We start from the raw sequence: 12,802 nt of genomic DNA on the forward strand, positions 1-12,802 counted from the left end.
ACAAAGAAAGAAAGAAAAATATCTCTCAACAGAACACAAAAGAATTGTATGGCAGGAGGGTGTGGGGAGGGGAAAACACCCCTCCCAACACACACACACACACACACACACACACACACACACACACACACACACACGAACAAACAAACAAAGCCACCCCACCCCCCGCAAGCGAGCGATTGATTGATATAAGGGTCCGACAACGAAGAAGGTAACAGCCCTTGATTGAAAGGCAGGCAAAGGAAGCAGCTTTCCTAAAATACATTCTTGAGGCACTATCCCCCCCTCTCCTTGCACACACAAAAAAAAAGAGGAGGAGGGGAGGATGAAATGGTACCAAGTCTTCGAGATTTTCCCCCCACCCCCACCCCACAGCTCATCGCCCACCCGGCAGGAGAGACGGACAGATGCCACTCTCGTTGGGCTCGAGGGCAGAGTCACTGTAGGTGGAGGAATAATGCCAAAGTTGGCCACCTTGGGACCGCACCCCCCCCCACCACTCCAGGGAGGATGTCTGCTCAGGAGGAGGCCTGGCCCACTGTGCCCCCCCCCCCGCCGTCAAAGGGGGAAACAGCTTTCGGGGTCACAGAGGAGGAGGAGGAAGAAGAGGAGGAGGAGGAGACCCTCGATCCAGGGCGTCTGGGGTGGGGTCTCCCCTCCTCCACAGATGAATACTGACCAGAAGGTAAGAGCAAGTGGGGCAGAGTCCTACCCCCCCCACCAAAAAACGAGCAGCCTTCTTCCATCCTGCTTTGAGAGAGAGAGAGAGGCAGCGGGCCAGACCTCTCCAAGCATCGCCTCGTCCTCCTGCCTTGTAACACAGGAACCATTAAAAAACATCACAGTATTTAAGTATGTGGGGGGGGGGCTTATCAAAATGACACACACACACACACACACACACACACACACACACACAGAGAGATCCTTCCGAGTTTGTGGTCTTGCGCAAACATTAACATAAAATACGGAACATCAGAAGCGGGGGGGAAACGACGCTGGGCCTTCCAGCATTTTGGTCATGAGCACAGGATTGTTTCCTATGGGGGGGGGGGTCTTTTTTGTTGCTTGCGTTGCGTTCATTTAAAGGATCCCCCCCCACAAACAAGCACAACCACGCCGCCACAGAGAGAAGCCAAGGGTACCAGGCAGAGCGCCCCCCCGAGACCTTGGCGTAACCGAGCGATAGGCACCCTTGGCCGGGGGGGGATGCACAACAAGCGTGTCTCCCACCCCCCCACCCCGCAAAAAAAGAGAGCAGGTGGGCTTTTGCAACAACACACACATTTACCAACAAGGTGTGGAAGACGATGCGGTCGGGGGGGGGGGGGCTTAAGAAGGGTGGGGAGCAGGGCAATTGGTTTCCTATGACCCCTGCCCTTCCCCCCCCTGCCACCGCCACTTCTCGGGGTTCTGACTTCCAAGTAGTACCTTGTGTGCACCCAGCGCCCCTCCCTCCCCGCCTGCGTGGGAAGGATTGTAAACAGAACAAAAAATTAAGTTCCTTGTGAGCTCATTAACACACACGCGAGGAAATCTCTATTCAAGCAACATATATATATATATATATATATATATATATATATATATATATATGAATGATATAAAAGGTTATCATCTGTAAATATACTATACACACACTCCGCTACATCTGCTCCCTAAATCGGTGTGTGTGTGTGTGTGTGTGTGTGTGTGTGTGTGGAGGGGGGAAGAGTTTAGTCTTAAAAACGCAGGCTCTCCTGAGAGTGAGAGACCACGAAGAAGACATTGGTGGTGGCATCCTTGTTTTAAAGTGAGATTTTAAGAAGGAAGCTCGCTCGCTCGCCCCCCACCCCCCCTTACAAACAGCGCTTTTGTTGCTCTTCATCAAACACCATCTTGTAACAGGCAGCTTTTTTGGGGAGGGGGGAGACACACAAAGAGGGGGGGGAGAATAAGCGTGGCTCTGCAGCTTCGAAATTGTCGCCCGAGGATGCAATACATTCAATTCTGCTCTGAGTGCACCAGGGAGAGAGTTTCCTAAGTTGACGTCGGTAAATAACTCAGGTCTTTTTCTCCTCGAAACAACAAAAGGGGGGGGAGAGAGAACAACACTTTCAATTAACGATTTGATTCTCAACTGTGTACACGGGGGAAAATAGGGAAGAATGGGAGGTGGGCAGGAGGATAGGGAACGTAACAAAAACGCACGCAAACGCACAAAACCCCCCAGAAGACTCACAATGCGCCCCCTCCCTTCGGAGCTTCCCTTCCTCTCCTTATATCTCAGAACGGAAAAAAGTGCGTCTTCATGCGGACATGCAAAACAGTCGCTGGGGGGAAAAAACACTCGTCGCCTTCTGAGGAGCTGTAGCACAAACGAAAGGGAAAGTCTGTAAGGTAATTCGCAGGTGGGGAGATTTTGAAAAAGGCGGCATTGGGGATGAAGAAAAGAAGGGGGGGCGTGCCTGCTTCGCTTTGCGAGATTCCTTGGAAGAAGCCAGGAGATGGTTTTCGGAGCCAACGAGTGAGAAGGAATCTCGGGGTCGAGCTTGCAAAGCAGCTTCTGGTACGAGCAAAAAACCCGCTTCGTCGTTAGTGTAAAATTACTCTTTTTGCAAAGTTCTTTTTTTTCTTCTCCTTTTTTCCCTTTGATTATAAAAAAACAACAACCACAAAAAAAAACACAGATAGAATTGTAACGTCCAGAAGGTGGGAGGGGGGGAGGGTAGGCATTTGTGCAATTTTCTTTTTAAAAAAATGACGACAAGAAGAACAGAAAGAATTCTTATAAAAAATGGCCTCTTCGTAAGAGAAAATATATACTGTGCGGGGCAAGTCTGAACAGTATTTACACAAATGTATATATTTATATTTATATATATATAGTTATCGAAACAATGGTAAAAAAAAACACAGTTCCTTTTTTTCTAAGTGCATTTCTTCAAGTTTTTCTTTTTTTTGTCTTATAAATCTTTTTTTATATCAAGCCTTTTGTGAAATTGCCATTCACGTTTTGTTTTTGTTTTTTGAAAACTTATCCCCGTGTGAAAAATAAGTGTTTTCTTTTCAAAGATAAAAATTTTTGTAGGTTTTTAACGATTTTCTTTATATATATATGTGTATATAGAAAAAAAATCTTCTGCAATTGCAAAAACAAAAAATCTTTTTTTTCCTTTTTTTTTCCTTTTTCCTTTTGAGTTTTTAACAAGTCCACTGTAAAAAAAAGTTCTTTTTTTCTTTTTTAGATAAAGTGCATTGGCATGAAAAAAAACGTTTTTGTTCGTTAAGGTGCTTATTTTTGTTTTTTGTTTTTCTCGTAAGGAAAGAAGTGCGTAACATCCTCCTCCTGGCCGGTGTCCAACTGACCGTTGCCGTTGCCGCCACTGACCGCTCCCTCCCCACGACCTCCTACCTCCGGTCCAGGAGGGGAAGGGGGGGTGATGATGGGGGTGGGGGCCACCTGGCCGCCTCTCTTGCAGTGCACATTCAGCCGAGACTGAAATTGGTTAGATCAAGGCAGCAGCGGCAGAGATACAGAGAGAGAGATAGAGAGAGAGAAGAGATATACAGAGAAACACAGAGAGATGAAAAGGAAGAGATATTCCTATTGCTGTGAGTCAGTAGTCCTCCACCGTTTCCAGCTCGCTTGAGGAGCCGTGAAGAGCATAACCTAGAAGGGGAAAACACGGCCCGTCAGGCAGGAGGACAGCCCCCCCCATCTGACCCATCCTTTCGCCCCCCCCTCCCCAACACTCCCTCCCCTTCCCGTCCTGGAAACCCTACAGCAGTGGTTCCTAACCTTTTGGGGGCCATACCCCACCTAAGCATCTCTAAAAGCCTGGTGCCCCTGTGACATACACCGTATTTTTCCGTGTATAAGACGCCCCCGTATATAAGACGACACCTATTTTTTTGAGCCCGAAATGAAGAAATAAATAACTGCAACATTCCGTGTATAAGACGAGCCCCCAATTTTAAACTTAAAAAATTCGGGGGAAAATTTAGTCTTACGCACGGGAAAATACAGTACAGTGGTGCCTCGCTAGACGAATTTAATTCATTCCACGGGTCTTTTCTTATAACGAAAAATTCATCTAGCGAATCCCATAGGAATGCATTGATATTTTTTTTAAAAAAAATTTTTGCCCATAGGAACGCATTAATTGAATTTCAATGCATTCCTATGGGAGACCGTGATTCGCTAGACGAATGTTTCGTAAAGCGAATTCGTCTAGCGAGGCAACCTCCGCTAGAAAAAACCTTTCGTTAAGCGGAAATTTCGTTAAGCAGGGCATTCGTTAAGCAAGGCACCACTGTAATTCTTAATTTTCGAAAAGTGAACTCCTATTCATGTGGAGGAAGCCTAAAAAGCCATCCACTTGGTCTACTAAACAAGCTTCCAAATTGCCCCCCCCAAAAAATCAAACTGCCCCCCTGTGGGGCCTGTGCCCCACACGTTGGAAACCATGGCCCTCCTACAGGCAACAGAACTGGTGCAGACAAAAATGGATTAAGGACCCTGGGGCAGGAGTTTTAGGGACCCTCCCTTGGGGTGGGGGTTTAGGTGGGAGGGGGTTCCCACCACCAAGCTCCCTTTCCTGTACCCCACAGGAACCCCAGTTCCAGGAAGCTCTTTGTCAACCCAGCCCCTCTCTCCCTCCATCCCCCACCGCCAGGCCTCTCACCCAGGATGCTGGGGTCTGCGTGGAGCATCATCGGGCGCCTCTTGATCTTGGCGGCTTGGCTGTTCTCGAAGGAGGGGGCCTTGGGGCTGTGGTTGGACTGGAAGAGGGACTGCAGGCTGCTGGAGCTCAGCCAGGACGCTTCCTGCCAGGAACACAAATGGGCATGTCTTGAAGGGAGACCGGACAAAAACGCCCAGGGCGCAAAGCCGTTTTGGCTTCTGCTTTTATTTGCATTTTGTGTTCTTATGCAGTGAACTTCGGGTGAAGGAATGAGGAGTAATCGACAGGCTTCAGTGCAGGCAGGCGAGAGCCAGCCCACTGGGGCACCCTATCAGCCAAGACTTTAAAATAGATATATATGTATAAAGGGAGTACTTGACAAGGCTCCCTTCCGTTTGCTCCTCACAAGGGCTACTGGACACACCCTCTTTTTCAGGATTAAAATTTCGGTCCGGGTGGATTTTTAAAATTTGTAAAAATGTTCAGGTTTTTCTGCTTGGGCTTTTTGTTTACAGTAACCCAAGAAAATTTTTCTAGTGACTCAGATCTAAGCTAGTCTGCAGCAGAGAATCACAACAGAGCAGCATCTTAAACTCCCTACCGACTGTATAAATCCCTTCTCTTGCGGCTGAACTAAAAGGACTCTGGCTGAGCTACAAGATCTTGGAGGAGAAGGAGCCTGGGAGGGCGAGAGTTAACGTGCTTCCGCCCTTAAGGAGAGTCCAGACGTACGTTAACCAGTTTAATAAATTGTTCTGTGCATGCTGATGTCCACTAAGACGTGAGCCCAAATACTTTCATGTGGCAAATGAGGGAGCAATATGTTTTATTATTATTTTGCTGTTGACAGTTAAGAATGTTGCTACTGGCAATATATCAGAGATTCTATATCCTATATAAGTAAGTATCCTAAATAAGTCCAGTCGCGACGCTCATCTCGCTTTAATGGCCGAAGGAGCCGGCGTACAGCTTCCGGGTCATGTGGCCCGCATGACTAAGCTGCTTCTGGAGAACCAGAGCAGCACACGGAAACGCTGTTTACCTTCCCACTGGAGTGGTACCTATTTGTCTACTTGCACTTTTGACGTGCTTTCAAACTGCTAGGTGGGCAGGAGCTGGGACCGAGCAACGGGAGCTCACCCCGTCGCAGGGATTCGAACCACCAACTTTTTGATTGGCAAGCCCAAGGCTCTGTGGTTTAGACCACAGCGCCACCCACGTCCCATCCTATATATCCTCTCTCTCTCTCCCCTATATATTATATATCCTATAAAAGTAGGGGGTGTTTAAAACAAGAGTCACCAGTGATCCGCAGGTAAGTAGAAGTTGGCAAATGCTCTTCAAAATATGGCAACACGGCCAAATCTTGCTATTGGGGGTGGGGAGCTGCCTGTTCTCAAGCCAAACATGACCTGGAGTTGGACTTCCCTTGCCCTCTTCTTTCTGCCTATGTTGACGGCCTGCGGCAGATCAATGGCCGCTTCCCCCAGCCGAACCCCGCTCACCTGCTGCTGCTGGCGCTGCTGACTGGCTCTCTGCTTGGCACGGCGCTCCAGGAACTGCTTCGCGAACTCTTTGGCTTCCACCGTGTCTCCCAGGTAGGAGCGGATGCAGTCGTGGACGTCATAGGGGGACTCGACCTCCTTCAGGAAGGCTACCACAGTGGGGACTGGGTTGGGGTGGTGTTTGGGGGGGGGGGAGAGGATGGCGGAAGAGAGAAAAAGAGGAACAGGATATTGCCACATCCTATCGCAGGGCAAGGGGGCGGAGAAGGGATTCCCATCCTTGCCTACACAGATGCATGGAAAGAGGGGGAGAAAACAGCAAGCCTCCCTCCCGGGTCATGGCTGCAAGCAATTCCCAACAGAGGACAGCAAGCCCCCCCCCCCTCTCTCTCTGGACCGGGGTGGGCACAAGAAGGGGGAAAGTACTGGCTTTTATTTCTATTCCTTTTTTTGTATGTAAACATGCAGTCTTTGTGGGACGACTGCTTTTAAAAACATGCTTTATTAGTTCCCGTTTATTACAGGTGACTCCCTGTTTACGCAGGGCTTACGTAAAATGGGCATAAACTGGGGGGGGGAGCCTGCCTCGCAGTGCTTCCAACTCGCAAGGAGGCCTTCCCTGGAGCCTGAAGAGGATGTCCCCTGTAACAGGGCTTTGCTGAGGCTGCTTGGGTCTCTCCCTCCGACTTCCAGGTTTCTGGCACCACGTGTGGGCACAGTCGCGCGTAAATGGGGAGGGGGGACACACGCCTGTATTCACAACCTGCCTTCACCCTCCTCCATTTGCAAAGCAAGAATCCACACAGGTGCTGTTAAAATTGCCCCCTCCCACCCCTAGATAAAGGTAATCTCGCTTTACTGGCTGAGGGAGCTAGCGTACAGCTTCCAGGTCATGTGGCCAGCATGACTAAGCCGCTTCTGGCAAACCAGAGCAGCACACGGAAACACCGTTTACCTTCCTGCTTGGAGCGGTACCTATTTATCTACTTGCACTTTTGACGTGCTTTCGAACTGCTAGGTTGGCAGGAGCTGGGACCGAGCAACAGGCGCTCACCCCGTTGCAGGGATTCGAACCGCCGACCTTCTGATCGGCAAGCCCTAGTGTATCCCTTGTCCCTCACACCTAGGCTCAGTGGTTTAGACCACAGCGCCACCACCTGTGCTGCTAAAATCTGGCATCAAAACCAACTTTTTCGTGGAATCGTGGAGCTGGAAGGGACCCCAGGGGGTCATCTAGCCCAACCCCCGCCGAGGTTTGGGGCTTTCTCGACTGCCTGCCTCTGGGCCTGCACTAACCCGCGTCTACCCTCCCCTCCAATCCACCCCGGGGCAGCCTGGGGGGAGGGGGGGCCTGTCCTGCTGCCCCTCCTCTTCCTCTTCTCCCCCCTCCCCCTCCCGCCTCCCCCCATACCATCAAGGTTGCTGGAGGTATTGAGGGCATGAAGCATCTGCTCACACCACTGCGTGAAACCGTCCTGCGGCTTGTGGATTCCCTGAAGCAGCTTCAGCAGTTTCTCCTCCTCGTCCGTCTTCTTCCGGCTCTGCCGACAGGAGGCGTTGTACGTGTCCCTGGAAGGGAGGAGACCGGGGGGAGGGGGTTTGAGCTCGGATCCTGCCCCTCTCCCCTCCCCAAAGCCCCCCACCCCGTTTGCCCCCCACCCCGCTGCTCACCCCAGGGACGGGCTGCTGCGGCTGTTCTTCAAGCCTAGGCTCCTGGCGAGGGGGCTGGCGTTCTTCATGCTCTCCTCCCAGAGGTTGATGGAGCTGTTCTTCTCGTGGGCCCCCCATAGGGGGCTCGAGTCAGCCCCCCACTGCGACGGGAGGCTGGTCAGACTGTGGCCGCCGTGCTAAGGGGGGAAAGGGAGAAGCTTGCAACCTGCTTGCAGAAGCCCAACCCCCTCCACAGCCGCTGCAAGGACAGTGGACAGAGAAAAGGTTTCCTTGCTCTCTCGTAACGATTTTAACGAGGGCAGAAACAAATCTGCGGAGTCCCTGCCAGGGATGGATGAAGTTGATGGACTATGCCGAAATGGCTAAAAGGACCAAAAGGACCGGAAGAATCAGAAATCAGTGAGATGAAAATTTTAATAAGGAATGGGGGAAATTTATAACTCATCTTAAGGACCATTGTAAACAATTAAGATCGTTAGTAGGAGTGGAATAACACTTGGTGAATTCTGGATATAATGGAGATGTAAAAGATTCGGATCGTTATAAAAGAGGCAGGAGGAAATGGTTAATAATAGAACCCACAAAGAGGAGGAGGGAAGTCCAGGAGATTCCTTGGAATCTTGTTTTTTATGATTTATGTTCGATATATGATTGTAAAATTTTAATCTGAAACACGAATTATTATTTTTTTAAAAGAAATAAATCTGAGGTGTGGCCACAGCTAGAACGCCGTGTCCTGGGCACCTCACCTCAAAAAGGATATTGCAGTGTTGGAAAGGGTTCGGAAAAGGGCGACCAAAATGATAAAAGGGGGTTAAAGCAACTGGGGCTTTTGAGTTTAGAGAAAAGAGAGGAAGAGGTGACATGATAGGAGCATATGAAATTCTGCCTGCCAAGGAAAAAGGGGGGGTTTTCTCCCTCTCTCCTAACGTTAGAATGAATAGAATAGAACTTTATTGTCATTGTCCCCTTGCGGGAACAACGAAATTTCTCGATTGCTTTATCAACTCAATTAAAACACTCCGCGTGAATTAAAATACTAATAAGCACGATACAATACAGGTGGGTGGGTGGACATCTAGTGGATCTGAACGTTGGGACTTCCTCACGCAGCACAGAGTTAAACTGCGGAACTCCCTGCCACAGGAGGCAGCGGTGGCACCAGCGTGGATGGCTTGAAAAGAGGTTTAGACCAGGCACAGGCAAACTACGGCCCTCCAGACGTTTTTTGGAACTACAGTTCCCATCATCCCTAGCTGACAGGACCAGTGGTCAGGGATGATGGGAGTTGCAGTCTCAAAACATCTGGAGGGCCAAAGTTTGCCTAGGCCTGGTTTAGACAAACTCATGGAGGAGGAGGAGGAGGAGGAGGAGGAGGAGGAGGAGGAGGAGGAGGAGGAGGAGGAGGAGGAGGAGGAGGAGGAGGAGAAGGAGGAGGAGGAGGAGGAGGAGGGGGCTTTCAGTAGCTGCTAGCCAGGATGGCTCTGCTCTGCTAGCCCAGTGGTGGAAAGGGCTTTGCCCGATCAAGGCAGCTTGAGGCCCAGGCAGGCACCTTCCTTCCTTCCTTTGCCTGGCTGGGCCCTCTCAAGCTGCCCTGGGGCAGGGGGGGGGAGCAGGAGAGGGGCTGACTCACGGCTCTCTGCTGCGCCCTCTGCTGCTGCTTCTGCATGTGCCTCTCGCTCTCTTGCTGTAGCTCCAGCAGGGCCTTCATGGAGACGTTCTGCTTGGTCCACAGCGGGTGAGAGTTCTGCTGCTGCTGGATCAGCTTCAGAAGCTCCTGGTGGCGGCACTAGGGGGGGTGGGGAGGCGTCAAGAAGAGGGCGAGAAGGGAGCCTGGCGCCCGGCAATCCAGGAGGGCCACCCCACCACCCAAACCCGCACCAGAGCAGAGCTCACCTCTTCCCGCAAGGCCCGCACGTCCCCCAGCTTCTGGATGTCTGAGATGCTGAAGCTGTTCTGGGTGGAGGAAGAGCTGTTCACCGACTGCTGGCCCCAGGACGAGGAAGAGGGCAGCTGGAGGCAGAGGAGAGAGGAAAAAGACACACCCGTCTGAAATCCCAGCCACCAGACCTCCGAATTCACTAAGATCAGGGTCCCCCAAACTTGGGGTCTCCAAGCTGTTTTCTGGACTACAGTTCCCACCACCCCTGGTCACTGGTCCCCCTAGCTAGGGGTGGTGGGAGTTGTAGTTCCAAAACAGCTGGAGACCAGATGGTGATGGTTTCATTTATTAGCCACCCTTCTCTCTTAAGGTTCTGGGGCAGGTTACAGCATTAAAAACTACTTAAAACCACTTACAACCATAAAAATGAGGCACATTTCAAGTGTTAAAAAAGCCTGCTAAAGGTCCTACTTCTACTTCAGCCAGGAATCTTGCTTCCTCTCTGAGGAGGAAACCCACCCTCTCAGAAAAAAAAAACTCCTCCGGAGTCTCTCTCTGTTCCCAGTGTCTCACTTTATTTCATAAAATTTATCCACCCCTTGAATGCAAAAGGCAAGCAAGCCCTCAAATCGGTTTGCAAAAAAAAGGTTAAAAACAATAAAATCACCCATGAGAACAATTGACAATGACTTGGGACTTTCAAAAAGGGACAACGGGTATTTTGTGGAGCCTGGAATGGTGGCGGTTCTGCCAGCGGAAGAGGCCAGGGGGACACTCCCACGTTGTCAAGGGCATTAGATGCTTTGATTCTGACTCGCCCAAATTCACTGCTTGCTGAATCCCCCCCCAAAAAGCCACCAAAAGAGACCCCACTTTCTTCCAAAGAGCACCCTCCCCTAGGCCAAGTCCCAGAGCCTTCAGAAAGGCAGGGAGGAATGAAGTCGCTCTACACACACAGCGCAAGGGTTCGCATGGCCCACACGCTCGCAAGGGGGCCGAGCTGGAGGAAGAGGGGGAGCTGCCTGGGCCAGGGAGGAAGGAGAGCTATCGGGCTGGAGCCCCACCTGCGCATGGGAGGCTGTGCTGGCGCTCGCTGCCCTTGCCTGCTTGCGCCGGAACACCTCCTCCTCCTCGCGGCGCTTCTGCTCCTCCTGGCGCCGTTTCCGCTCGTCCTCGTCCCTCTTAGCCCTGAGTTCGGCGCCTCTCCGCTCTTGTAGCTGCGGGGCGGGAAGGGGTTGGACACACTGGTTAGGACGCAAGGAGCTGCCTTAAACAGAACCAGGCGGCCGGGGGTCCCATCTAGCGCAGCGCCGCCTGTCCAGAATGGCAGAGGCAGCTCTCCAGGGTTTCAGGCGGGGCAGTCTGTCTGGAGATGCCACTGGGGATCGAACCGGGCACCTTCCGCGTGCAAGGCAGATTCCCTGCCACGGAGCCACTCCCCTAAGTTGCAGGAAGGCCCCCAATTCAACCCCACACACCCCAGCACCACCTTGCAACGCGCAGACTCACTTTATGTTGCAGTTGAAGTTGTTCTAAGATTGGACCCTGAGTTGAAGAATTAATTGGAATATCCCATAAGCTGGTCTCACCGCCTGGAAAGAGACAAGAGGGAATTTGAGGCAGTGGGCAGGGAGAAAGAGGTGCTACCCATAAGAAAATCACGGGTTTGATCCCAGAAATGTCCAGTGCCCCCCCCCTATAAAAAGCATTGTTCAGAATAGTGATTTGCACGACCCCGAGGAAGGTAAAATTCAAAACAGTGGCGATTAATTGCACCTTTATTCAAATCCAATTGAAACCGCTTCGTTTAATGAATTCAACTGGCCTGTTATCTGGCGAGCGTGATCCACTGGTACCAGTTTTTTGGGCGTCTGGTGGTCATTTAAACCTATAGGGCGCCCCCCCCCCCGGCTCTTAGCACCCTCCCATCCCAGGTTACCCCATTGCCAACTCTGGCAGCCACAGGTCAAGCCTAGGCCTGCCGCTCTGCTTACACTTCTAGCTGCACTTGCGGTTTTCTTCCAGTGGACTTTGAATGTATTTTGATAAAGTTTCGCAACCGCTGAACTTTAATCTCTGAGCTGCGGGGAAATGAAAGACCCGCCCACCCCAAGGGTGATTCTAGTTCTACGAACAGGAAAAGAAAGGTGAAAACTGAATGGATGTTGCTCACATCCACACCCACCCGCCCTTGACTGAGGCACGTGGAGCTGCTGTTTCGCTTGCGTGCGAGAGACCAACATTAAAGCTCTCCAACCCTAATTCTCAAGGTAGAGCCCTGTGAGATCCAGGAGCCTGCGCCTCGCTTTTTGAATGCTAGTGGTGAGCCGGCTTAAAAGGTAATAAAGTTATCCTGTTTTATTGTTGCTGTTTTTACTTTCATAAAATCTATACACCGCTTTCTTTCCTTTCTAAGGGGGAAAAAAACTCCAGAGAGGTTTACAATAAAACAATGGGTAAGAAAAAAATAGCAGCAATCTGGGACTTTTAAAAATTTAAAGCAACGACAGATTAAAACTTTCATCCATTTTCTAAACATCCGCAGCAGCGCCAATTCCACTGATCCACGTGGCTGAGTGGGCGCTTGCGGGGTCAGGCAATTCTTAGGTCGTACAACCACCTTGCAAGCCAGCTGAGGAACAATCCCATTTTGGGAGATAGGGGTAAGGATTTGAACCCAGCCCACGAGTACTACACTGCGTCCCAAGAACTGTGACTGGCCTCCCTTTTAGCGCGAAGGCCCTGCTCTTGGAACTGTGCAAAATCTCCTCCTCCTTTCACTCTTAGTACGCACAGAGGCTCGAGTTGTCACCTGCTTGCGGTGAGGCTGAGGTATGTGTGTCCCACAGGGACCCGGTGTCTGGCACAGATATTGATCGGTTCATAGAAGGAATCATTCCCTGCTCCCCGGCTCTGGAAACAAGCAAAGAGGCAAAGTTAGGGGGCAGGGGAGAAACTCAACCGTCTCATGGCTTCAAAGGAGGATCACACAAACCCAGGGAGGCCAGTAAGACGAGCCATGGCTGCTATGCTGTACCTCCATGGTTGGGAGACAGCAATGCTTGTGTGTTTCCCAT

At 51.0% G+C, this 12,802-nt stretch overlaps 1 protein-coding gene across 7 annotated transcripts in view; it reads right to left on the reverse strand.

Annotated features, from left to right (window-relative positions):
• Window positions 1–1,576: 1,576 nt before the first annotated feature.
• Window positions 1,577–12,802, reverse strand: part of GIGYF1 (GRB10 interacting GYF protein 1) — a 36,820-nt gene continuing 25,594 nt past the window's right edge. For 3 of the 7 annotated variants that reach the window (XM_060281944.1, XM_060281942.1, XM_060281943.1), the window contains 10 exons: window positions 12,520–12,638; window positions 11,235–11,317; window positions 10,790–10,942; window positions 9,740–9,856; window positions 9,477–9,632; window positions 7,844–8,019; window positions 7,584–7,741; window positions 6,173–6,336; window positions 4,668–4,809; window positions 1,578–3,652 (listed from right to left, as the gene is read on the reverse strand). In XM_060281944.1, coding sequence (XP_060137927.1) covers window positions 3,600–3,652; window positions 4,668–4,809; window positions 6,173–6,336; window positions 7,584–7,741; window positions 7,844–8,019; window positions 9,477–9,632; window positions 9,740–9,856; window positions 10,790–10,942; window positions 11,235–11,317; window positions 12,520–12,638 — 1,321 coding nt within the window. In that variant the 3' untranslated portion in view covers window positions 1,578–3,599. Of the gene's footprint in view, window positions 3,653–4,667; window positions 4,810–6,172; window positions 6,337–7,583; window positions 7,742–7,843; window positions 8,020–9,476; window positions 9,633–9,739; window positions 9,857–10,789; window positions 10,943–11,234; window positions 11,318–12,519; window positions 12,639–12,802 lie in introns of all 7 variants that reach the window. The other 4 variants (XM_060281946.1, XM_060281947.1, XM_060281948.1 and 1 more) reach the window with 4 other exon arrangements.

The sequence above is a fragment of the Zootoca vivipara genome, chromosome 13 (assembly GCF_963506605.1).
Source record: "Zootoca vivipara chromosome 13, rZooViv1.1, whole genome shotgun sequence".
NCBI lineage: Eukaryota > Metazoa > Chordata > Lepidosauria > Squamata > Lacertidae > Zootoca > Zootoca vivipara.